Source organism: Ranitomeya variabilis, chromosome 3, assembly GCF_051348905.1.
Source record: "Ranitomeya variabilis isolate aRanVar5 chromosome 3, aRanVar5.hap1, whole genome shotgun sequence".
NCBI lineage: Eukaryota > Metazoa > Chordata > Amphibia > Anura > Dendrobatidae > Ranitomeya > Ranitomeya variabilis.
In genome coordinates this window covers 577591655-577617973 of record NC_135234.1, presented here as the reverse complement: position 1 = coordinate 577617973, position 26319 = coordinate 577591655, and the positions used below count along the sequence as shown (strand labels likewise).

Sequence of the window (26319 nt, the reverse complement as noted above, 5' to 3'; positions counted from 1 at the left end):
CTTTAGGCATTAATTACATAAAAAAATAATTATTTTTTTAAGGTTCTAGTAAAAGCACCTGATAAAATTTGTTGCCTTATGCGGGACGAATGGCAGCATGTCATACCATTTGGCAGAAGGTGATTCTTTTGTAGAGAGTTGAGAGGATGAGAAACTGGAAGGTTATGCTGTCCAGGCAAGGTGGCATAGTTAACAGAGGCTTGTGATCCTTGGGTAGGGAGAGACTGAAGTTTTTCTTTCTCCCAAGAACCATCACTGCTCCCTGTAGAAATGAATATACATTGAATTGAATTTAGAATGTTTTAAATATTAACAATATCATGGAATCAACATATTTCCTTTACTTGAAATGGTTTTCTGATACATTTAACAATAGAGAGTAGACTAGGTCTCTCTCAACACATAATGTTCCTATTTTTGTTTTCTTATTTAAAGTATAGATTTATTTATTTCAGAGCCATATATAATAAATTTATATTGATGTCTGGACAGAATTATACATTCCATATTTAATCCTCATTAGGTTGGGCTTATAGGAGACATGTAACCTTTGGTAATATCCTGTATTTGTGAACATGCGTTTTTTACGGTACTCACTAAATGTTCAACTTCACATAATGAGAAATAGCTAGTAAGCAAGGATCCTGAGCATATTTCTATTTGATAATGATGTGCTCATGTTTACCCCAAAAATTTAAGGAAATTACAGTGGACTGAAAAGTGGAATACATCCTGAAGCTTGATGATGGTCATTTTCCCAAAGACAGAAATACCAGCGCTACATTTGTAATCAAAACCTTTTTGGCATAATGAAACCCCATTTGATCAATATGGAGTTTTGCATTTAACTTACAAGCCCATTGAAAACATACAAATAATAATAAAATAAAGTGACAAACTCAGTATGCTGCACTTTTAGAATCACTCACTCTATAATTGAGTTATATGTTATACAGCATCTATATATTTTGACTATCTTAAAGGGAATCTGTCAGTAAGATCAACCCTCCAAAGCCGTTTATATGGGCATGTAGGTCATAGGGAGCTGAATAAAATGATATCTTTGTATCAGCAATCCGATGTTTTGCTCCATAGAAATCCATGTTTTTTATATGTAAATGAGGTTTTCAGGGTTATGGGGGGCACTACCAATGTGATATGTTATGGCTGCTCTCTTCTTTGAGTCACGACCCCTTAGTAAAGACCATAAAAAGTAATTAAGAAAGGACCACATCTTTGGCACCATATGGCATATTTAAAGATAATAAATTGCATACTTAGAGAAGCAGCAGGAATAAAACAAAATAAAAAAATACCAATTTAAAGGGATTTTTTGGTCAAAAGATACCAATGACTTATCCACAGGATAGAGTAGAGTAGGTATTGATGTGCACTCAAGGTCACTATAGAAGCGAGGTGCTGGTAGAACGGACCGTGGTGGTCCCTGAAATATATTGTAAATAAATTCCACAGATGGTTGCAAATCATTCCACTAGAGTGTGTGGTGAATTTTTGCTATTTATCCACAGGATAGTTCATCAATATCATATATATGTTGGCAACCATTTATCAGCTTTTACAAGCTCTGGAATGGGTTGAATGTTGCTGCACTGCAGTACTTGGTAGTTGCCACTACGCATTGAATGGAGCTGCAGAGTTGTTCTCTTTTTAATGTGTTCAATGTTTACTTACAGGTGTCATAAATATCTTGTGACCCGACAACCCCTATAAATGAATATAAATAAGTAACAATGTAGTTTGTAGATGTTCTTTGATTTTTATGTATGAGTTATTTCCAGGCATGATCGGTGATCTGTGCAGAGGTTAGTGTGCAGAGATAGAGGAAGATGTAAGCTGTTTTTAAATCAACTATGTGAATAAAAATAATAATAATAATAGTAATTTTTTATTATATAGAGCTAATATATTCTGCTGCACTTTACAATTAAGTGGAGACATGTACAGACAATAAAAACAATACAATGTAACACATTTCAACAGTTACAGGAGGAGTGAGAGCCCTGATCGCAAGTTTACAATCTATAAGAATGGACAATAGGTGATGGGCAATAATGAAATAATGACTGAAAGGAGATCTCTACCACATAGCAATTGCTAGTTTAATATGAGGCCCAGACATCATAGTGAAAACTACAGAAGAACATGATTTTTATAATGTACACAATAAAAGATAAGCACAATTCTTGAAATAATATGTTCTCTGATGATACATTCCTTCTAGCCAAAAGAAATGTGAACTTGAAATATGATCAAATATTTAGCGATCAAACATTTCCTACACCATAATATATCTGATTAGTCTATCTCTGACACTAGCCCTGAATCATTTCTATCAACATGACTTAGCTTATGTTATCAACTGTTTTCATTAAGTAGAATCATCTTTTCTACAGATCAAAAAGAGTGAAATACCTACAGGTAGCTAATCGTAGAACAATAAAACAATAAAATATTTCTTTTGTATTACGTCTATGCTTTTTTTTACATGGTGCTTTAGATCCAAATAAAAAAGACTTGTAAAGTATGCAAATTGCTACATTTTATTGCCTGTAAGACATAAGCAGATTTGGCTATAATACAACATTCACATTGTCATTCCATGTTCTTCTAAAATGCAACCTCTGAGCATTTTATCCTAATGAATAAATGAGTTTGTCCTTTATGTATAAAATATAGTTTATATTTGTTGCAACAGATTTTTAATAATAAATGATTTTAGGTTTGCTTGAACATATTCAATAAAGTGTGATTAATTTGGTTTTTCAAAAATGCAAACTAGACATTACTATATTACTTTGCAAAATGCACAGCTTGCAACATTATTGTCTCAGTGGGATCTTAAATTGAATTGTAAAATGTGTCTTATTTCCAGTTTGATTTATGTAAGAAATTGCAGAGGATAATGCCCTTTTTGAAGTTTCATTGCTTCCTGAATGAAAAAAACAGTACTCAAGAAAGCATGTTACACAGTGCTGTAAATTACTGGAAAGCTGTAATGTATATTTGTGACAAGGATGTCATGTTCCCATGTTTGATTTTTATAACTTGTTTTTTTTTTTATTGCTGCTTTGTGTTATGGCACATGATATGATGAATCCTACAGTACACATGTTCAGTGATTTTATTGCTGTAGCCTAAGTAATTACAAAATCTCTTTCTACTCTAAAAAAAGGGTCTTCCGGTGCCCTAAGAATTAATCTATGATACCATTTAACTTAGGTTTTTGAAGTAAATATCACTAGATAAAAGCCAGCTGCCTCTGTATAATGGCATACTTGAATGAATGTAACAGTGTTTGAAAATGAGTACAAATCTTCTAAAAAGCTTCATTTCCATAAGAAAGCTTAGAGATCTACAAAAGAATAAATTCTGAAACAGAATTAACCAGTAGAAAGCAGAATATTTTAAGAGCCAAACAAATTTGCACCTTGTTTGTATGGGCAGGCTGTTACTTCTAGCTTATAGGTGGATATCATAAGTGCCACTGGCCAAAAGTAGGATATCCAGAAATAACACGGCGTCTTACAAAAATTGATAAGGCAGTACAATTGTTCTCATTTTCAAGTAGATGACTCTGCAAGGACTGCTCTCGGGGCAACTAGCATTTTACCGTGGTAGCCAGTATTCTGTTAATGGACTACTCTAAGATGTTTTTATAGCCATTGTCAATTGTTTTGTGCAAAATACTACCTATCACAAACATCTCTGACTTCTGACTGATAAAACCTGCAGGAAATTGTCGGGAACAACATTTTGAAGACAGTAAAATATAGGTTCACGGTAACCTGTGTAAATTCCATAAAATAGTTGAGGTTTTAACAAAAAATGAAGTCTTGGACAGAAAATATCCTGTAAACCAAACCCTATTGCATGTACTGCCTTCTAAATATACAATGAAGTTTCAAGATATCCAACAATAAAACCTGTACAGACTTAAAGAGTAGCAAAAGGTTTATTTTTTATAATTGGGTCTAGCATGGAAAGTTCTGAAACTTTGCAAATCATTTATTATTCATTCAAATCCAATTTGATCCAATGAATCAAATTCATTCAAATCATTCATTCCTTAAAAACAATATTATGAAAGTGTCTTCCAAGCCCCTGCTAACTTCAGATCAGCTGTTATGTGCCGGAAAAGGCACAGGCTCAGCACGGGAGCCTGCACCACGCGGGGGGGGGGGATTTACAGGAGGTGAAACCCACATATATTTTATGACAGTTTAACAATTTAGAATGTAAACTACATCATATAAGTTGCAATAGATGTAATGTTTAATATCATACCTGTTGGAATTATTATGGTTGGAAAAGGTTTTGGTATCCATAGCATGTATGCATGTCCTGCAACGATTACTAATGTACTTGTAAAATCTACTGTGTGTAAGCCAGGTTTTGCTTTGGGTCTGAGAGGAAAAGAAGCTAGGTAAACATAGATTACCTAGGGTGGTAGCTCTTTTGGCTACTATAGAGCATTCTGGTCGTAGGATCGTAGATAATATTGAATCCTCATGTAGAAGGGGAAGAAATTTGTTTATAATAGATTTGATATGATCAAATTGAAGACTATATTGTAATAAAATGGGTTTTACAGTTTTTTCAGATCTATTTTTCTTGATTGAGATATTGTATCCTGTGATTAACCCTGCATTTTTTCTAGTAAGGACAATATGCGAGCATCCAGCAGGAGTAACCCCTTTTGAATAACCTATTTCTAGATTCTCCGAGTTCGGTTAGTAAGTTGCTAGCGTTGCTGTAATTTCTTTTAATTCTGGTAAATTGACCCACTGGGATCGATTTAAAGGGAACCTGTCACCTGAATTTGGCGGGACCGGTTTTGTGTCAAATGGGCGGGGTTTTCGGGTGTTTGATTCACCCTTTCCTTACCCGCTGGCTGCATGCTGGCTGCAATATTGGATTGAAGTTCATTCTCTGTCCTCCGGAGTACACGCCTGCGCAAGACAATATTGCCTTGCACTGGTGTATACTCCGGAGGACAGAGAATGAACTGCAATCCAATATTGCGGCCAGCATGCAGAGTTCAGACCAGGAACTGATGTGTGGTATCAAGTTTTTTTTCAAATTGTTAAATCTGATCAAGACATTGTCACTGTAGCAAAGTTAACAAAGATAAGCAAGACCATCAGAGTGGTAAAGGATTTACAAGGCTCCCATAAAACTTATACAGTTGTTATCGGACTCCCCCACAAACAAGAACACTCAGTTCAGCATAATAGTCATTTGTTCCTAAGGAAAGAGTGGCATAAGCTAATACCAATTATCTCCTTGGAGGGAAAAATCAGGAGTCAAAAGGTAAACTGCTCCATTCTTTTCATGTTCAATATCATTTTGGGGGAGAGTTGAGGCCCTCACAGAGACCAGATAATCATCAGTAACTTCCAAAAATGGGAGGCTTGGTCAGCTTCATTCTAATGTATATGGAGGGCTTAAAAGTGTTGTATACTGCTTGGCTAACCCCTTCTCAATCACTATGTTTTCCCTAGGTAAAATAATAACAGCTATACTCACCTCCGATGCGGGTGTAATTCCAGTGGTGGCTGTATTGCCTCTCCCGGGGTACGCATGGAATTGTTATGTCACGTAATCCCTGCTGCAAATTTCACTCTTCTTTCCTTCAGACAGATCTGATATCCGGAGGAAGTTAGAGAGCAAATGCAGCTCTGGCTTCCTCTGAACGTCCATTACATAACAAAAATGACATAATAGGAAATGCTAAGTAGGTATAAAAGTACACGTACAGAAAGTAAAATGTTGTAACGGGCCACAATATAGGTGTGGCATGTTTAGTAACCAGGTGTACAAATACATACATACAGTTAAATGTCTTTTTGAAAAACAATTCCATATTTTAGAACAATAAGTGCACAAGAAATGCAAAAACTCAGTACATTCACTTTTGTCAAAGACGCACAGTCTTTGATACAGAGTTCACATATTTGTTGCCTATTGTGATGTCTTGCTTATTCTTCCTAGTGCATTAAGAATAAAGAAAAATATATGCAATTGTAAATCCAATGTAGCAGGACAAATGCTAGCTATACTATGAAGTTTGGCACTTTGGCTGCTGCACCTCTGCTATCTCTTTCTCCTCTATCAAATGAATCTCTGTAATATTCCTGGACTACTAATTTTATCTTCTTTGCTGCTGCAGTTAGTCACCATATTACTGTTTGAAGTATTTGTACAATGTTTTCGGGCTTTCTCTTCCCGTATCTATTGCAGAGCTATGAGCTCTGATAAACTCTCATTATCCTAAAATCACCCAAAAATGTCTGCATTCCCTGTTCATATTGTTATATAGGCTATGATAGCTCCTTCTGCACCAAACTATGTGGTGTGATAGTTGCAAAACATTATGTGGAACACCATGCAGTCAAGCTTTAGCTCATTTTAGCCCTTTGTGAAGGATGCAAAATTCTGCAATGTGTAAAAAGGCGGTGGCTATTTTTTGGGTGATACAATCAAATCAAATTGCAATGTGATTGAATAAAATTCACATCAAATTGATTTCATCATCTTTAGTTACAATCCATGAGCTAGTTTACCTAACCATGGAATGGCATAATACAGTGTATACTTGATAGGGTACGTATCTTTTCAGCAAAGATCTGCCTCTTGAATGTCAGGAAAATATGGCACCATAGTCAGCAGAAATGTATGCAAAAAAAGTCTTGAAAAAGCAGGAAGGCTCAACCTATTTAATAGACAATTATGGATGAGTGCATTATCTCACTCAAATTAAGCAAGATAAGTTAACAAAGCTTGCCAACTGAAGTGCTTCCTTTCAGAAATGTTGCTTTGTCCTGTTATTCTACAGCACATAACTTATTGATGCATGACAGCTTAAAATATTTTTGCCATTAACTACAGCAAGCATGTTATTTTTGTTATTCATGGAGAAAGCTGCTTTTAGTTAAAACATAAAAATGCTAGTTACAAGGTTTCTGCAAACATAACTGCCATTCCATTAAGTAAATGGTGCTGTGAACAGTAAATAGTGGCCCCAAGGGAAATGTACGTATTGATTTTGCTTCCATGTTGGTTGGCTTTTGTTTGCAATTGTCAAATCTTATCTTAGCTTGTGTAATATTAACTATCCTCATAACGACTTAGAGAAAGAAGAAAATATTAATTATAAAATATTGATAATTTCCTACCCTTTCAAATCTACGCCACTGTGTTTATGTGCTTTGACATTACATTGAATACTAGAAAACCTAATAAATAAACAACACAGTAATTATACTGACATAATTCTCCAGCCCGAAGAATAAATGATGCAAATTCAGAAAGTATTGGTGCATGATAAACGTCAAGGCTTATAAGCACATTTGCGAGTGTGTGAAGCTGCAGTAATTGCCTTAGAAACAAGAATCAGAATGAATTAAATGAGTCATATTAAAATATTATTATCTCCAAATTTTGTAAAAAAAACTTATTGCACCAAAAGAGAGTGATAATTCGTTAACTTCCCATAGGTAATCACAGGTACTAAAGAATTAAACATTTGTCAGTGACATTTCCTATCTTATGTGCCGTAGTACTATTCATTTTAGAATACCTTTAATGAAATTAGAACATGCTGGATTACTTAGATGTGAGATTTCATCCATCTTCCCGCCAGACTGCACTCCAATACCATAAACACTAGCATTTAGAAGAGCTCACATTAGTGAAGTGCTTATTACATTTAGCATTAGTTGTCTGGAATACAGTATAACATAACTTGCTATTGTTTACCAAATAATGAGACTAAAGGATTTTTAAAGTTCTTTTCATTTTTAAAGCACCACTCCAGATTTTTTTTATTGCAGTGCTGGAGTGGTGCTTCTATGTAAGGAGGTGAACTGTTGCTGTTGCATCCCTTTCCCTGAAGACAACAATTGCATTCATATGAATTGTGTCCTGCGTCTTTTTGTAAATACTGTGTCATGTGAGTTATGATGTGATGCTTGCTCGTTTATGTTAATGGTGATATATTGTAATGCTGTGAGTAGGCTGAGTTCTGGCCAGCAACAGACAGTGAGTAGGCACACTTAGAGTTAAAAGTTGGAACTAGCCCAGGGAGGGTGGTGCTATGTAGCAGGATCAGAGAGGAATTTCTGGTAGTGAGACACATAGGTTCTTGGTTGCAGCTAGAACATTTAGTCTGAGTGTTCAGCAAGGCCGCATGTAGTCGATTGATCTTGAGGAACAGACCAAGAGAATTACAGAGACACTGAGAGAGAAGGACAGTGCCAGGTCAGAGAACTGACCAGAGAGCAGAGTGATCAAGTGAAAAAGGTCTGGAGGATGGGATTTTAGAGACAAGACCACAAGTCTTAAAGTTAACGAGTTGAGACGGACTGGGCAGATTCTGTCTGAACACCTGAGAGTGCAAGGCTCTACTCGGGCACTGCTGGCCACCCCCTACAACCCTCTTCTACAAGAAGAGACATGGATACTGATAAGTCTGTGAGTGTTAGGCCATGTGCCCATGCTGTGGATTTGATAAATCCGCAGTGAAAAACCGCTGCGGTTTTTACTGCGGATTTATCGCGGTTTCTAGTGCAGTTTTCTCTGCGGGTTTTCACCGGCAGATTTCTATTGGAGCAGGTGGAAACCCGCAGCGGAATCCGCACAAACAATTGACATGCTGAGGAAAATAAACTGCTGCGTTTCCGCGCATTTTTTTCCGCAGCATGTGCACTGCGGATTTCATTTCCCATAGGTTTACATTGTACTGTAAACTTATGGGAAACCGCTGCGGACCCGCAGCTGCGGAAACGCTGCGATTCCGCAGCAAAATCCGCAGCGTGTGCACATACCCTAAGGCTCTACTCTGGCCATAGTGATCAAATCCTTTACATCCTTCTCTATGAGAATAGAGAAAGGGAAAGTAACTGGTTTGGATTGGCCTATTGAGCTAGGCTGGGTTGTGCTGGGACTCACAGGACCAATAAGAACAGAAACAATCCAGATGGAACTGAAGATGTGTCTAAATATGCTCTGTAAAACTCAAATATGGTGGAAGATATGTGCCTGCTATCTGATGTATAAAGTTGATGATGAAGAACTGCTGTGTTGGAAAGTGAAATGGTGGTCTCCTTTCATGAACTCGTTAACCACTGGTCTTGTCAAATCAGCGTCATTGGTTACATATGTCTTGCACAGGTATAGCACCCTCACAGCACAAATCCACACACCCAGACAGGACTTGCACTTTCATGTAATGTGTCGGGGCACCACAGACGAGTGCCTCTCCTTCAGCAACTGCTCCGCGCCATGTTACATCTAATCTAATTTCCATGACTCTACTCTAATTCTTACCTGTTACCATCTTAATCTTCTATTGCCACTGCTACAGTTGGTCTCCAGCAGTTTGTGACCTGTTGGATTGCTCCAGTGTTTGTTAAAGTGAGCCAGAGATAATTTATCAATGCAAGCCTATGAGAGCCTTATTCTGGCTCTCATACACTTGCAATGGGAGCTTGTGACCATTATTTCTGACTACGGTCAGTCAGTTCAGTCACAACATGGCACTGCGGGATCGGAAGGGCACCGGAAAGAACTAAAGATGCCGGCCGGTAAGTATGAGAGTAGATGCAGGAACTTTAGATTAGAAACACCATCCCAGAGATGAAAACTTAATTTCTTGCTTTTTGCTTTGCTTGCAATGATAAACATAGTTGCACCACTGGCCTCAAGTGTTTGCTCTCGCATGCTGCAATCAGAGGCAGCTATAGCTCTGCAGTATTGGAAGAGCACATATGGACTGAAGCGGGCTGGATCCAGTGATCTGATCAGCTGTTGCATGCTGTTTAGCAAAGAGCTTAAAAGTGCTGCTCTCTTGACCTCAATGTAACAGTGGGCATTAACCTTTGCAGCGAGCAGTGAACTAAAAAAACAAAAATCTCTCCATTATTGAAAACAAAAATAATTTTTAATAAGTAAATTGCAATTTGTTTGATTTTACAAAGGCATTGCAATTTTACCCATTTAACAAGATGATACAACCACTTTAAGCTGGTTCAAGTCAAGTGAGTGTCACATGTTTAAAACATTGGGATATATAAGGTTATATCTAATTTATTTCTTACTGCTTGTTTGTCTGTTCCCATCTGCATACTTACACACATTAAAGGTACATTGACACATGGTATTTTCCAACCAAATTTGCAGGTTGAAAATCTGCAGAATATTAAAGTAGCAGCAAAGTGGATCTCATCCACATTCTGAGAAAAAAAAACTGCAACAAAAGTTGACCTGCCCTGAATATATTAAAGTCACAGCATGGTCATTTATGCTGTCCAATCTCAAAGTGGATTTCATCCATTGAATTTCATAAAATGAAATGTGTGGCAAAGCAACATAAAATTTTACAACAAATCTGCACCAAAGTAGCAAAATCTAGGGTACAAAATCTGTAGCAAAACATTTCTACGTGTGAACTTTCCCTTACAACAAGTAACCATGTCCTTATGAAATTAGTCACAGCTCCATGTAAACCAACATGGAAGTTGTGTCCTCCTTGCTCACATGCACAAAGCTGACATTTTGGAGCAAGAGTTGAGTCGAATCTGTTGTACAACACATTAGTACAACAGGTTACTTTGACTTGTAACAGGATCTGAAAAATTCCATCAAGGTTTGTGCCATTTTGAAGACAATAGCACTGCAGACTGGGATTTTCTTGTCATCAAAAGAGACAATAACTTGAATGGAACTCAATAAACCAAACACTAAATCAATGGACTATCAAACAATGAGTAATATCTCCCGGCTGATTCTACAACTATTACTGCACTTTATGTAGAGTCATCATATTTAAATGACTCCTAGTCCATATACAGTTGTGCTCAAAAGTTTACATACCCAGGCCAAATTTTTGCTATTTTGGCCTTTTTTCAGAGAATATAAATGATAACACCAAAACTTTTTCCCACTCATGGTTAGTGGTTGGGTGAAGCCATTTATTGTCAAACTACTGTGCTTTCTCTTTTTAAATCATATTGACAACCCAAAACGTCCACATGACCCTGATCAAAAGTTCACATATCCTGGTGATTTTGGCCAGATAACATGCACAGAAGTTGACACAAATGGGTTTGAATGGCTACTAAAGGTAACACCCTCACCTGTGACCTGTTTGCTTATAATCAATGTGTGTATAAAAGCTGAGTGAGTTTCTGGGATCCAGACAGACTCTTGCATATTTCATCCAGGTACCAGGCAGTTGAACTGTATAAAAAAGGAAAGGGATACTGTTGTGAACTCTATTTTTAGGCTCCCTCTAGTGGTCACAAGCGGTACTGTGCAGTGTTGTCTTCTGCAGGTTGGCTGCATCAGCTGGTTCGTTATCCTTGGTTCGTTTCCTATTTAACTCACCTGGATACTCAGTTCCTTGCCTGCTATCAATGTATTCAGTGCTCTTCAGATTCCTTGTGATTACCTTGCTCCCAGCCTCTCCAAAACAAGCTAAGTTTTTGTCCATTCATTTTTTGATTATCAGCATTCATCATGTTTCTTGTCCAGCTTGCTAAGATGTAATCTCCTCGCTTGCTGGTTGCTCTAGGGGACTGAGTTTCTCCCCCCACACCGTGAGTTGGTGTGGGGGTTCTTGAAATCTCAGTGTGGATATTTTGTAAGGGTTTTTTACTGACCGCACAGACCCCTTACTATTTTCTGCTATCTAGTATTAGTGGGCCTCATTTGCTGAATCTGCTTTCACACCTGTGTATGTGCCTTCCTCTTACCTCACCGTTATTATCTGTTGGGGGCTTCTATATCTTTGGGGATTATTTATCTGGAGGCAAGAGAGGTCTTTCTTTCTCTCTAGGGGTAGTTAGTTCCTCAGGCTGGCTCGAGACGTCTAGGATTTTTAGACACGTTCACCGGCTACTTCTAGTGTGTTTGGATAGGTTCAGATTTGCGGTCAGTCCAGTTTGCCACCTCCCTAGAGCTTGTCCTATGTTTGTTACTTAGCTGGAGTAATTCGTGATCCTCAACCACTAAGGATCATAACAGTATAGCAGGCCAAAAAAGTGTTTAATGCATTGCAGAAGTGGGATAAAAAGAAGACCTGAGTACATTTTTTTTTCCCGCTTTTCCTTTGCTGCAGTCTGTTTAGTTTCTTTCATTCCCTTGAACTCTGGGTGGTTTTGAGCTCAGCTGCAGACATGAATATTCAGACTCTGACTTCTAGTGTGGATCATCTTACTGCACGGGTGCAAAGTATTCAGGATTTTGTTATTCATAGCCCTATGTCAGAACCAACGATACCCATTCCTGAGTTGTTTTCTGGAGATAGATCTAGGTTTCAGAATTTTAAAAATAATTGTAAGTTATTTCTGTCTCTGAGACCTCGTTCCTCTGGTGATTCCGCTCAGCAAGTTAAAATTGTTATCTCCTTGTTGCGCGGCGACCCTCAGGATTGGGCCTTCTCTCTGGCGCCAGGAGATCCTGCATTGCTTAATGTAGATGCATTTTTTCTGGCTCTTGGACTGCTTTATGAGGAGCCTAATCTTGAGAATCAGGCAGAAAAAGCGTTGCTGGCTATCTCTCAAGGTCTGGATGAAGCAGAGGTGTATTGTCAAAAATTTCGGAAATGGTCGGTGCTTACTCAATGGAATGAGTGTGCCCTGGCTGCAAATTTCAGAGAAGGTCTTTCTGAGGCCGTTAAGAATGTTATGGTGGGGTTTCCCACCCCTACAAGTCTGAGTGATTCTATGGCTTTAGCCATTCAGGTTGATCGGCGTTTGCGGGAGCGCAAATCTGTTCATCCTTTGGCGGTATTTTCTGAACAGAGACCTGAGTCTATGCAATGTGACCGAACTCTGACCAGAATTGAGCGACAAAGTCATAGATGTCAAAATGGATTGTGCTTTTACTGTGGTGATTCTACTCATGTTATCTCAGCATGCTCTAAACGTTTAAAAAAAATCGCTAAACCTGTCACCATTGGTACGATACAGCCTAAATTTATTTTGTCTGTTACTTTGATTTGTTTTTTGTCGTCCTACCCGGTTATGGCTTTTGTGGATTCGGGTGCTGCCCTGAATCTGATGGATTTGTCGTTTGCCAGGCGCTGTGGTTTTGTCAAGGAGCCTTTGGAATTTCCTATTCCTCTGAGGGGAATTGATGCTACGCCATTGGCTGAGAATAAGCCTCAGTATTGGATGCAAATGACCATGTGCATGACTCCCGTACATCAGGAGGTGATTCGTTTTCTCGTTCTGCATAATTTGCATGATGTTGTCGTTTTGGGTCTGCCATGGCTGCAGGCTCATAATCCAGTTTTAGATTGGAAAGCTATGTCTGTGTCAAGTTGGGGTTGTCAGGGAATTCATGGCGATACTCCGTTGGTGTCTATTGCTTCTTCCACTCCTTCTGAGGTCCCTGAGTTTTTGTATGACTACCAGGATGTATTTAATGAGCCCAGGTCCAGTGCCCTGCCCCCTCATAGGGATTGTGACTGTGCTATAAATTTGATTCCTGGTAGTAAGTTCCCTAAGGGACGACTTTTTAATTTGTCTATACCAGAGCATGCCGCGATGCGGAGTTATATAAAGGAGTCTTTGGAGAAGGGACATATTCGCCCATCCTCTTCCCCTCTTGGTGCAGGATTTTTTTTTGTGGCCAAGAAGGACGGTTCTTTGAGACCTTGTATAGATTATCGTCTTCTAAATAAAATCACAGTCAAATTTCAGTATCCTTTGCCATTATTGTCTGATTTGTTTGCTCGGATTAAGGGGGCCAGTTGGTTCACCAAGATAGATCTCCGTGGGGCGTATAACCTTGTGCGCATTAAGCAGGGAGATGAATGGAAAACAGCATTTAATACGCCCGAAGGCCATTTTGAGTAATTAGTGATGCCTTTTGGACTCTCTAATGCTCCTTCTGTGTTTCAGTCCTTCATGCATGACATCTTCCGAGAATATCTGGATAAATTTATGATTGTGTATCTGGATTACATTTTGGTCTTTTCTGATGATTGGGAGTCCCATGTGAACCAGGTCAGGATGGTGTTTCAGGTCCTGCGTGCTAATGCTTTATTTGTGAAGGGCTCAAAATGCCTCTTCGGAGTACAGAAGGTCTCCTTTTTGGGTTTTATTTTTTTCTCCTTCTACTGTGGAGATGGACCCAGTCAAGGTCCAGGCTATTCATGACTGGACTCAGCCTACGTCTGTTAAGAGTCTTCAGAAGTTCTTGAGTTTTGCTAATTTTTACCGTCGTTTCATCGCTAATTTTTCTAGCGTGGTTAAACCTTTGACGGATTTGACCAAGAAGGGTTCTGATGTGACTAATTGGTCTCCTGCGGCCGTGGAGGCTTCGGGAACTGAAGCACCGGTTTTCTTCAGCTCCAGTCTTATGTCAACCAGATGTCTCTCTCCCCTTCCAGGTCGAGGTTGATGCTTCTGAGATTGGAGCAGGGGCTGTTTTGTCGCAGAGAAGCTCTGATGGCTCTGTGATGAAGCCATGTGCTTTCTTTTCAAGAAAGTTTTCGCCTGCCGAGCGGAATTATGATGTTGGTAATCGGGAGTTGTTGGCTATGAAGTGGGCATTTGAGGAGTGGCGACATTGGCTCGAAGGAGCTAAACATCGTGTGGTGGTCTTGACTGATCACAAAAACCTGATTTACCTCGAATCTGCCAAGCGCCTGAATCCTAGACAGGCTCGTTGGTCGCTGTTTTTCTCCCGTTTCAACTTTGTGGTCTCATACCTGCCTGGTTCGAAGAACGTGAAGGCTGATGCACTTTCTAGGAGTTTTGTGCCTGACTCTCCGGGAGTTTCTGAGCCGGCTGGTATTCTCAGAGAGGGAGTGATTTTGTCTGCCATTTCCCCAGATTTGTGATGAGTGCTGCAGAAATTTCAGGCGGATAGACCTGACCGTTGTCCACCAGAGAGACTGTTTGTTCCAGATAGATGGACCAGCAGAGTTATTTCCGAGGTTCATTCTTCGGTGTTGGCGGGTCATCCTGGGATTTTTGGTACCAGAGATTTGGTGGCTAGGTCCTTCTGGTGGCCTTCCTTGTCGCGGGATATGCGTTCCTTTGTGCAGTCTTGTGGGATTTGTGCTCGGGCTAAGCCTTGCTGTTCTCGTGCCAGCGGTTTACTTTTGCCTTTGCCTGTCCCGAAGAGGCCTTGGACGCACATTTCCATGGATTTTATTTCGGATCTTCCAGTATCTCAGAAAATGTCTGTCATCTGGGTGGTGTGTGATCATTTTTCCAAGATGGTCCATTTGGTGCCCTTGCCTTAGTTGCCTTCCTCCTCCGATTTGGTTCCTCTATTTTTTCAGAATGTGGTTCGCTTGCAGGGCATTCCTGAAAATATTGTGTCTGATAGAGGATCCCAGTTTGTGTCCAGGTTTTGGCGGACTTTTTGTGCTAAGATTGGCATTGATTTATCTTTTTTGTCGGCCTTCCATCCTCAGACTAATGGCCAAACCGAGCGAACTAATCAGACGTTGGAAACTTATTTGAGATGTTTTGTTTCTGCTGATCAGGATGATTGGGTGACTTTTTTGCCATTGGCCGAGTTTGCCCTTAATAATCAGGCTAGTTCTGCTACTTTGGTTTCGCCTTTTTTCTGCAATTCTGGTTTCCATCCTCGTTTTTCCTCGGGTCAGGTTGAGTCTTCTGACTGTCCTGGGGTGGATTCTGTGGTGGATAGGTTGCAGCAGATTTGGAACCATGTGGTGGACAATTTGAGGTTGTCACAGGAGAAGGCTCAGCGCTTTGCCAACCGCCGCCGCGGTGTGGGTCCCTGACTTCGTGTTGGGGATTTGGTGTGGCTGTCTTCTCGGTATGTTCCTATGAAGGTCTCCTCTCCTAAATTCAAGCCTCGCTTCATCGGTCCTTATAAGATCTTGGAAATCCTTAACCCAGTGTCTTTTTGTTTGGATCTCCCAGCATCGTTTGCCATTCATAATGTGTTCCATAGGTCTTTGTTGCGGAGGTATGTGGTACCTGTGGTTCCTTCTGTTGACCCTCCTGCTCCGGTGCTGGTCGAGGGTGAATTGGAGTACGTGGTGGAGAAGATTTTGGATTCTCGTATCTCTAGACGGAGGCTTCAGTATTTGGTGAAGTGGAAGGGCTATGGTCAGGAGGATAATTCCTGGGTTGTCGCCTCTGATGTTCATGCGGCCGATTTGGTTTGTGCCTTCCACGCGGCTCATCCTGATCGCCCTGGGGGTCTTGATGAGGGTTCGGTGACCCCTCCTCAAGGGGGGGTACTGTTGTGAACTCTATTTTTAGGCTCCCTCTAGTGGTCACAAGCGGTACTGTGTAGTGTTGTCTTCTGCAGGTTGGCTGCATCAGCTGGTTCGTTATCCTTGGTTCGTTTCCTATTTAACTCACCTGGATACTCAGTTCCTTGCCTGCTATCAATGTATTCAGTGCTCTTCAGATTCCTTGTGATTACCTTGCTCCCAGCCTCTCCAAGACAAGCTAAGTTTTTGTCCATTCATTTTTTGATTATCAGCATTCATCATGTTTCTTGTCCAGCTTGCTAAGATGTGATCTCCTCGCTTGCTGGTTGCTCTAGGGGACTGAGTTTCTCCCCCCACACCGTGAGTTGGTGTGGGGGTTCTTGAAATCTCAGTGTGGATATTTTGTAAGGGTTTTTTACTGACCGCACAGACCCCTTACTATTTTCTGCTATCTAGTATTAGTGGGCCTCATTTGCTGAATCTGCTTTCACCCCTGTGTATGTGCCTTCCTCTTACCTCACCGTTATTATCTGTTGGGGGCTTCTATATCTTTGGGGATTATTTCTCTGGAGGCAAGAGAGGTCTTTCTTTCTCTCTAGGGGTAGTTAGTTCCTGAGGCTGGCTCGAGATGTCTAGGATTTTTAGACACGTTCACCGGCTACTTCTAGTGTGTTTGGATAGGTTCAGATTTGCGGTCAGTCCAGTTTGCCACCTCCCTAGAGCTTGTCCTATGTTTGTTACTTAGCTGGAGTAATTTGTGATCCTCAACCACTAAGGATCATAACAGGATACAAAAAGATATCCAAGCTGTGTAGGAGCTTGCTTTTTCCATGATGAGCTGACATTTTTATTGATACTATTTTGGTGTACATACAATGCTTTGATTGCTTCTTATTGTATATTTTGCAGTTCTGGCAATACTGTAAGTTTTTTTTCACTATGCCATTTATTGATAGGATTAACTCACTTTAGGTTGGACTTTTATGGACATGAACATATTAAATGTTTATTTTTTAATAGCAAAAAGAGTTTTTCTATTTTTTCTATTTTTCTTTGTGATATAGTTGTTAGTCACCTTAGGGAACTTAAACCCACAATCGTCCAATCGCTTATGAATCAAGATCTCCCATGAATACTGGTCATTATAGGAGTACTATTTTGGAGATCAACTGAAGCTGGAGGTCTTCAGTTGATCTCCTGGTGTCATGGCAACCCATTGGCAGGTGGATGGTGGACCTTTACAATGGCATGCCCCTGTCCAAGCGCTGTACATGATGCAGTCAAAGATTAACAAGGACATTTAAGGGGTTAACAGCAGCAAGAAAAGATCGGCTCCACTCACTGCTGTCAGAGACAGAGGAGTAACACAGTAATTATCAACTAGGAATAATGCAGGCTCAGCTTCTGAGCATGATTGAAAAAATGGGACCCAACATATGATGTAGCAATACATATATTTCAGGAAAGGTTTAAGAAATGAGCAAATAATTAAATCCACTACTATGTATTAGCCTAGGATATGGATTTTCTAAATTTTTTTCTATTGTATAAAATATCACAAGTTTGCAATAAAGGTCCAGTGAATGTAGACTAGCTTTTATCTGGACATATCTGGAATTAGGGAACTTGGAACCCATTCAATATTGTGTTATTGTTTTACATTGTTTTACTGCAATTTAATAATTATTCCTCAGCAATGCTATTTCCTTTGTGTGATTACGTTACTATTCCTTGGATGTTGTTGCTCTCATGCTGTTTTATGTGTTTTATAGATTTGCTTTATGTCCTTGCTTTCAAGTAAAGCTACATAATAAATGTTTTTTTAGCTCTTAACCTCTGTCACCCTTCTTGAGTAACACCTGTAAAAACCTAAAGATCTATACCAAAATAATGGATTTGGTAATTTCTCATGAAAGGATTGCTTCTCTAATTGCATTGCTTTTTGAAAACTGGTAAAGATCTTTACAGATATGAAAAAACACAGCACATTATGAGTGCATTGCTATCTCTCCAGAAATATGATTTATTGAGTGTTGTCTTAAACCATAAGAGAAGGAAAATTAAATTTGCTGTAGCACTGCAGCTTAGTCATCACTGGACCTTTATAGAAAGGCACAGCTATGCTGTCACTTAAAATTGATCTTAAGATGTCTGTAAATTATCCTGGAGAAAAAGTATTTATTGAAGAACACAATACCTCCCGGGTGCTTTACACTCTCTAATGAATGTGTCTATGGAAGGCGTTTACCTAACAATGCGCTAGTTGTTATAACATTAAAAGATCATATACATTCAAGTTAAATACGAGCAGTGGAATGCATCAATTTCAGTAGATGAACTTGTCCAGTTTATGGACATTATTTGATTGACAAGCAAAAAAAAAGATACTGTGTCTAAAATCACACAAAAAAGCCCATCCAAGATGTTCAAACACAAATTAAAGCAGGTTGCAAAAAAGCTACAAAAAGTAAATGTGAAAGATTGCAAAAATGTAAAATTAACTGCAAAATAATAATTATCAGCCACTGATATTTACTTATAATGGGATGCGTGCTTAGAATTACAATTGCAGACAGGCTTCTGAAGGGTGACAGTTACTCGGTGTCTTGTAGTGCACTATTTTAGCTTCCAGCCTAGTAGTGACCCCCATATTAGTCTAAGTACATCGCATTACGCAATGCTGTTTAGTTATCACCAACATCGCAAAAAGCAAAAACAGCCCCAAAATTCAACCTTTGCTTGAGCAACATTACCTCATGTAAAATTATAACTATCACTGATATTTTGGGATCCGGGGTGCTCAGCAGAAAAACAGTCCAAGCATAGTTATCCAAAAAAAGAGTGTCCCTTAACAATCCTTTACTGTGTTTGTTAAAAACATGGAAGCAAAGAATGATGTGGACACTTATTTGATGAAAGCCATTTTGTGCCTCCTGCGAAAATCCTATAGGACCCTTTGAAACGCAGGAGTCGCAAAACGGCTGTCATCCATCAACTGTCCACACCATTCTCCTGCTTCCATGCTTTAACTGATACACAATACAGGACTTTTAAGGGACGGTGAGTGCCACCTTTTCTCTTTTTTTGGGCTATATAGATACTCTCGGCCAGATACAAGTGTATCGAGCGAGGGTGAGCTCACTTGACAGGCTCTGGCTGGGAGTATGTGACTGCAAACTTATCGATTGGGACAGGACAATCCCTTTAATGTAACATTGTGGATATTTTTTTGCATCCTGCTGTTAAATGATTTCCTAAGGGGATTTTGCAACGATATGAAAAAATTGACCAAAGAGATAGAATGGTATAATATTGAATAACCAATATTTACCTATGAAGTGTATTGTTTTATTTGGCTACAGTAAAGAGGTGCTGTCTACCCAAGCAGCCAGTTATTGGCTAAGTGGTCTTCTGCCATACACTGCTGTGGCCAGTGATTCTCTGCAGTGGTCACATGGGTTACATCATATCATCATTACATCCAAGTAAACAGATATTGGAGAATAGGTAGGTATTGATTATTTTGTTATATCATAACAGTCCTTCCCGTTGGAAATATTTGATATGATCTCAGAAGACTTACTTAACTTGGTAGCTATCATACCAGATTAAACTATATTTGACAACTGCACCTACTCACTTGACTCATCGGTCTTGTGCCAATCACACAAATATGAAATATTGGCCCAGTGTTTGGCTGCATTGGTCACATTTGGTGTTGTGACATCACCACTCCAGCCTGTCAACTATGACCAGGGGCAGTGCTGGAGCAGGGATGAGTGAGCATAATTCATTTTGTCACTTTTTTTTCTCCACAAGCCACAAAATAAAAAAAAATGTAAAAATCCCTTTAAAAAGAGGTAGTGGGTTTAAAATTAAATAAAGAAAATATTTAAGTGTCCCATAGGGAAAATTCCAAAATAATAAAGAATATTGTGTGTGAAGGGAAAGGGTAAAACATAATTATCCCACTTGTCTCATTTATTTGTTATAAATAAATGAAAACTTACAAGATCTCCATTTACCTGTATTGGTTATCTGAAAATATTTTGTATGTAATGCCATAAAGTGGTTTTAAATTGTAGACATTATTAAATATAAATTTCTTAGCCCTGAAATGACTGGTGTAATTACTTTGAAAATGCCAGACTGGCTGTATAATACTTATATTAACCCCTTCATGACCTTGGGATTTTCCGTTTTTCCGTGTTTGTTTTTTGCTCCCCTTCTTCCCAGAGCCATAACTTTTTCATTTTTCCATCAATATGGCCATGTGAGGGCTTATTTTTTATGAAACAAGTTGAACTTTTGAACGACATCCTTTGCTTTAGCATGTCGCGTACTAAAAAACAGGACAAAAAATTCCAAGTGCGGTGAAATTGCAAAAAATGTGCAATCCCACACTTGTTTTTTGATTGGCTTTTTTTACTAGGTTCACTACATGTTAAAACTGACCATCCATTATGATTCTCCAGGTCGTTACGAGTTCACAGACACCAAACACGTCTAGGTTCTCTTTTATCTAAGTGGTGAAAATAAATTCCAAACTTCGCTAAAAAAAAAAAAAAAAAAAAATTCTGCCATTTTGCGATACCAGTAGTGTCTCCATTTTTAATGATCTGGGGTCGGGTGAGGGCTTATTTATTGCGTGCTGAGCTGGCGTTTGTAACGATAGCATTTTGGTGCAAATACGTTCTTTTGATCGACCGTTATTGCATTTTAATGCAATGTCGTGGCGACCAAAAAAACGTAACTCTGGCGTTTCAAATTTTTTTCTCGCTACGCCTTTTAGCGATCAGGTTAATCCTTTTTTTTATTGATAGATTGGGCGATTCTGAAAGCAGCAATACCAAATATGTGTAGGTTGATTTTCTTTTTATTATGATTTATTTTGAATGGGGCGAAAGGGGTGTGTGTTATGATCCTTAGTGGCCGAGGATCACAAATTACTCCAGCCAAGTAACAAACATAGGACAAGCTCTAGGGAGGTGGCAAACTGGACTAACCGCAAATCTGAACCTATCCAAACACACTAGAAGTAGCCGGTGAACGTGCCTAAAAAATCCTAGACGTCTCGAGCCAGCCTGAGGAACTAACTACCCCTAGAGAGAAAGAAAGACCTCTCTTGCCTCCAGAGAAATAATCCCCAAAGATATAGAAGCCCCCAACAAATAATAACGGTGAGGTAAGAGGAAGGCACATACACAGCGGTGAAAACAGATTCAGCAAATGAGGCCCACTAATACTAGATAGCAGAAAATAGTAAGGGGTCTGTGCGGTCAGTAAAAAACCCTAACAAAATATCCACACTGAGATTTCAAGAACCCCCGCACCAACTAACGGTGTGGGGGGAGAAACTCAGTCCCCTAGAGCAACCAGCAAGCGAGGAGATCACATCTTAGCAAGCTGGACAAGAAACATGATGAATGCTGATAATCAAAAAATGAACGGACAAAAACTTAGCTTGTCTTGGAGAGGCTGGGAGCAAGGTAATCACAAGGAATCTGAAGAGCACTGAATACATTGATAGCAGGCAAGGAACTGAGTATCCAGGTGAGTTAAATAGGAAACGAACCAAGGATAACAAACCAGCTGATGCAGCCAACCTGCAGAAGACAACACTACACAGTACCGCTTGTGACCACTAGAGGGAGCCTAAAAATAGAGTTCACAACAGTACCCCCCCTTGAGGAGGGGTCACCAAACCCTCATCAAGACCCCCAGGGCGATCAGGATGAGCCGCGTGGAAGGCACGAACCAAATCGGCCGCATAAACATCAGAGGCGACAACCCAGGAATTATCCTCCTGACCATAGCCCTTCCACTTCACCAAATACTGAAGCCTCTGTCTAGAGATACGAGAATCCAAAATCTTCTCCACCACGTACTCCAATTCACCCTCGACCAGCACCGGAGCAGGAGGGTCAACCGAAGGAACCACAGGTACTACATACCTCCGCAACAAAGACCTATGGAACACATTATGAATGGCAAACGATGCTGGGAGATCCAAACGAAAAGACACCGGGTTAAGGATTTCCAAGATCTTATAAGGACCGATGAAGCGAGGCTTGAATTTAGGAGAGGAGACCTTCATAGGAACATACCGAGAAGACAGCCACACCAAATCCCCAACATGAAGTCGGGGACCCACACCGCGGCGGCAGTTGGCAAAGCGCTGAGCCTTCTCCTGTGACAACCTCAAATTGTCCACCACATGGTTCCAAATCTGCTGCAACCTATCCACCACAGAATCCACCCCAGGACAGTCAGAAGACTCAACCTGACCCGAGGAAAAACGAGGATGGAAACCAGAATTGCAGAAAAAAGGCGAAACCAAAGTAGCAGAACTAGCCCGATTATTAAGGGCAAACTCGGCCAATGGCAAAAAAGTCACCCAATCATCCTGATCAGCAGAAACAAAACATCTCAAATAAGTTTCCAACGTCTGATTAGTTCGCTCGGTTTGGCCATTAGTCTGAGGATGGAAGGCCGACGAAAAAGATAAATCAATGCCCATCTTAGCACAAAAAGTCTGCCAAAACCTGGACACAAACTGGGATCCTCTATCAGACACAATACTTTCAGGAATGCCGTGCAAGCGAACCACATTCTGAAAAAATAGAGGAACCAAATCGGAGGAGGAGGGCAACTTAGGCAAGGGCACCAAATGGACCATCTTGGAAAAACGATCACACACCACCCAGATGACAGACATTTTCTGAGATACTGGAAGATCCGAAATAAAATCCATGGAAATGTGCGTCCAAGGCCTCTTCGGGACAGGCAAAGGCAAAAGTAAACCGCTGGCACGAGAACAGCAAGGCTTAGCCCGAGCACAAATCCCACAAGACTGCACAAAGGAACGCACATCCCGCGACAAGGAAGGCCACCAGAAGGATCTAGCCACCAAATCTCTGGTACCAAAAATCCCAGGATGACCCGCCAACACCGACGAATGAACCTCGGAAATAACTCTGCTGGTCCATCTATCCGGAACAAACAGTCTCTCTGGTGGACAACGGTCAGGTCTATCCGCCTGAAATTTCTACAGCACTCGTCGCAAATCTGGGGAAATGGCAGACAAAATCACTCCCTCTCTGAGAATACCAGCCGGCTCAGAAACTCCCGGAGAGTCAGGCACAAAACTCCTAGAAAGTGCATCAGCCTTCACGTTCTTCGAACCAGGCAGGTATGAGACCACAAAGTTGAAACGGGAGAAAAACAGCGACCAACGAGCCTGTCTAGGATTCAGGCGCTTGGCAGATTCGAGGTAAATCAGGTTTTTGTGATCAGTCAAGACCACCACACGATGTTTAGCTCCTTCGAGCCAATGTCGCCACTCCTCAAATGCCCACTTCATAGCCAACAACTCCCGATTACCAACATCATAATTCCGCTCGGCAGGCGAAAACTTTCTTGAAAAGAAAGCACATGGCTTCATCACAGAGCCATCAGAGCTTCTCTGCGACAAAACAGCCCCTGCTCCAATCTCAGAAGCATAAACCTCGACCTGGAAGGGGAGAGAGACATCTGGTTGACATAAGACTGGAGCTGAAGAAAACCGGTGCTTCAGTCCCCGAAAGGCCTCCACGGCCGCAGGAGACTAATTAGTCACATCAGAACCCTTCTTGGTCAAATCCGTCAAAGGTTTAACCACGCTAGAAAAATTAGCGATGAAACAACGGTAAAAATTAGCAAAACCCAAGAACTTCTGAAGACTCTTAACAGACGTAGGCTGAGTCCAGTCATGAATAGCCTGGACCTTGACTGGGTCCATCTCCATAGTAGAAGGAGAAAAAATAAAACCCAAAAAGGAGACCTTCTGTACTCCGAAGAGGCATTTTGAGCCCTTCACAAATAAAGCATTAGCACGCAGGACCTGAAACACCATCCTGACCTGCTTCACATGGGACTCCCAATCATCAGAAAAGACCAAAATGTCATCCAGATAAACAATCATAAATTTATCCAGATATTCTCGGAAGATGTCATGCATGAAGGACTGAAACACAGAAGGAGCATTAGAGAGTCCAAAAGGCATCACTAAGTACTCAAAATGGCCTTCGGGCGTATTAAATGCTGTTTTCCATTCATCTCCCTGCTTAATGCGCACAAGGTTATACGCACCACGGAGATCTATCTTAGTGAACCAACTGGCCCCCTTAATCCGAGCAAACAAATCAGACAATAGTGGCAAAGGATACTGAAATTTGACTGTGATTTTATTCAGAAGACGATAATCTATACAAGGTCTCAAAGAACCGTCCTTCTTGGCCACAAAAAAATATCCTGCACCAAGAGGGGAAGAGGATGGGCGAATATGTCCCTTCTCCAAAGACTCCTTTATATAACTCCGCGTCGCGGCATGCTCTGGTATAGACAAATTAAAAAGTCGTCCCTTAGGGAATTTACTACCAGGAATTAAATTTATAGCACAGTCACAATCCCTATGAGGGGGCAGGGCACTGGACCTGGGCTCATTAAATACATCCTGGTAGTCAGACAAAAACTCAGGGACCTCAGAAGGAGTGGAAGAAGCAATAGACACCAACGGAGTATCGCCATGAATTCCCTGACAACCCCAACTTGACACAGACATAGCTTTCCAATCTAAAACTGGATTATGAGCCTGCAGCCATGGCAGACCCAAAACAACAACATCATGCAAATTATGCAGAACGAGAAAACGAATCACCTCCTGATGTACGGGAGTCATGCACATGGTCATTTGCGTCCAATAGTGAGGCTTATTCTCAGCCAATGGCGTAGCATCAATTCCCCTCAGAGGAATAGGAAATTCCAAAGGCTCCAGGACAAAACCACAGCGCCTGGCAAACGACAAATCCATCAGATTCAGGGCAGCACCCGAATCCACAAAAGCCATAACCGGGTAGGACGACAAAGAACAAATCAAAGTAACAGACAAAATAAATTTAGGCTGTATCATACCAATGGTGACAGGTTTAGCGATTTTTTTTAAACGTTTAGAGCATGCTGAGATAACATGAGTAGAATCACCACAGTAAAAGCACAACCCATTTTGACGTCTATGACTTTGTCGCTCAATTCTGGTCAGAGTTCGGTCACATTGCATAGACTCAGGTCTCTGTTCAGAAAATACCGCCAAAGGATGAACAGATTTGCGCTCCCGCAAACGCCGATCAACCTGAATGGCTAAAGCCATAGAATCACTCAGACTTGTAGGGGTGGGAAACCCCACCATAACATTCTTAATGGCCTCAGAAAGACCTTCTCTGAAATTTGCAGCCAGGGCACACTCATTCCATTGAGTAAGCACCGACCATTTCCGAAATTTTTGACAATCCACCTCTGCTTCATCCAGACCTTGAGAGATAGCCAGCAACGCTTTTTCTGCCTGATTCTCAAGATTAGGCTCCTCATAAAGCAGTCCAAGAGCCAGAAAAAATGCATCTACATTAAGCAATGCAGGATCTCCTGGCGCCAGAGAGAAGGCCCAATCTTGAGGGTCGCCGCGCAACAAGGAGATAACAATTTTAACTTGCTGAGCGGAATCACCAGAGGAACGAGGTCTCAGAGACAGAAATAACTTACAATTATTTTTAAAATTCTGAAACCTAGATCTATCTCCAGAAAACAACTCAGGAATGGGTATCGTTGGTTCTGACATAGGGCTATGAATAACAAAATCCTGAATACTTTGCACCCGTGCAGTAAGATGATCCACACTAGAAGTCAGAGTCTGAATATTCATGTCTGCAGCTGAGCTCAAAACCACCCAGAGTTCAAGGGAATGAAAGAAACTAAACAGACTGCAGCAAAGGAAAAGCGGGAAAAAAAAATGTACTCAGGTCTTCTTTTTATCCCACTTCTGCGATGCATCAAACACCTTTCTGGCCTGCTATACTGTTATGATCCTTAGTGGCCGAGGATCACAAATTACTCCAGCCAAGTAACAAACATAGGACAAGCTCTAGGGAGGTGGCAAACTGGACTAACCGCAAATCTGAACCTATCCAAACACACTAGAAGTAGCCGGTGAACGTGCCTAAAAAATCCTAGACGTCTCGAGCCAGCCTGAGGAACTAACTACCCCTAGAGAGAAA

At 40.5% G+C, this 26319-nt stretch overlaps 1 protein-coding gene across 11 annotated transcripts in view; it reads right to left on the bottom strand.

Moving 5' to 3' along the window:
* The window catches only part of DACH1 (dachshund family transcription factor 1), a 561137-nt gene that overhangs the window by 179394 nt on the left and 355424 nt on the right, over nt 1-26319 (bottom strand). For 5 of the 11 annotated variants that reach the window (XM_077297257.1, XM_077297259.1, XM_077297261.1 and 2 more), the window contains exon 4: nt 59-262. The exons of 3 other annotated variants lie outside the window; for them this stretch is intronic. In XM_077297257.1, the coding sequence (XP_077153372.1) occupies nt 59-262 (204 nt within the window). The remainder of the gene's footprint in view (nt 1-58; nt 263-26319) is intronic. 3 more of the 11 variants (XM_077297262.1, XM_077297264.1, XM_077297265.1) reach the window with 1 other exon arrangement.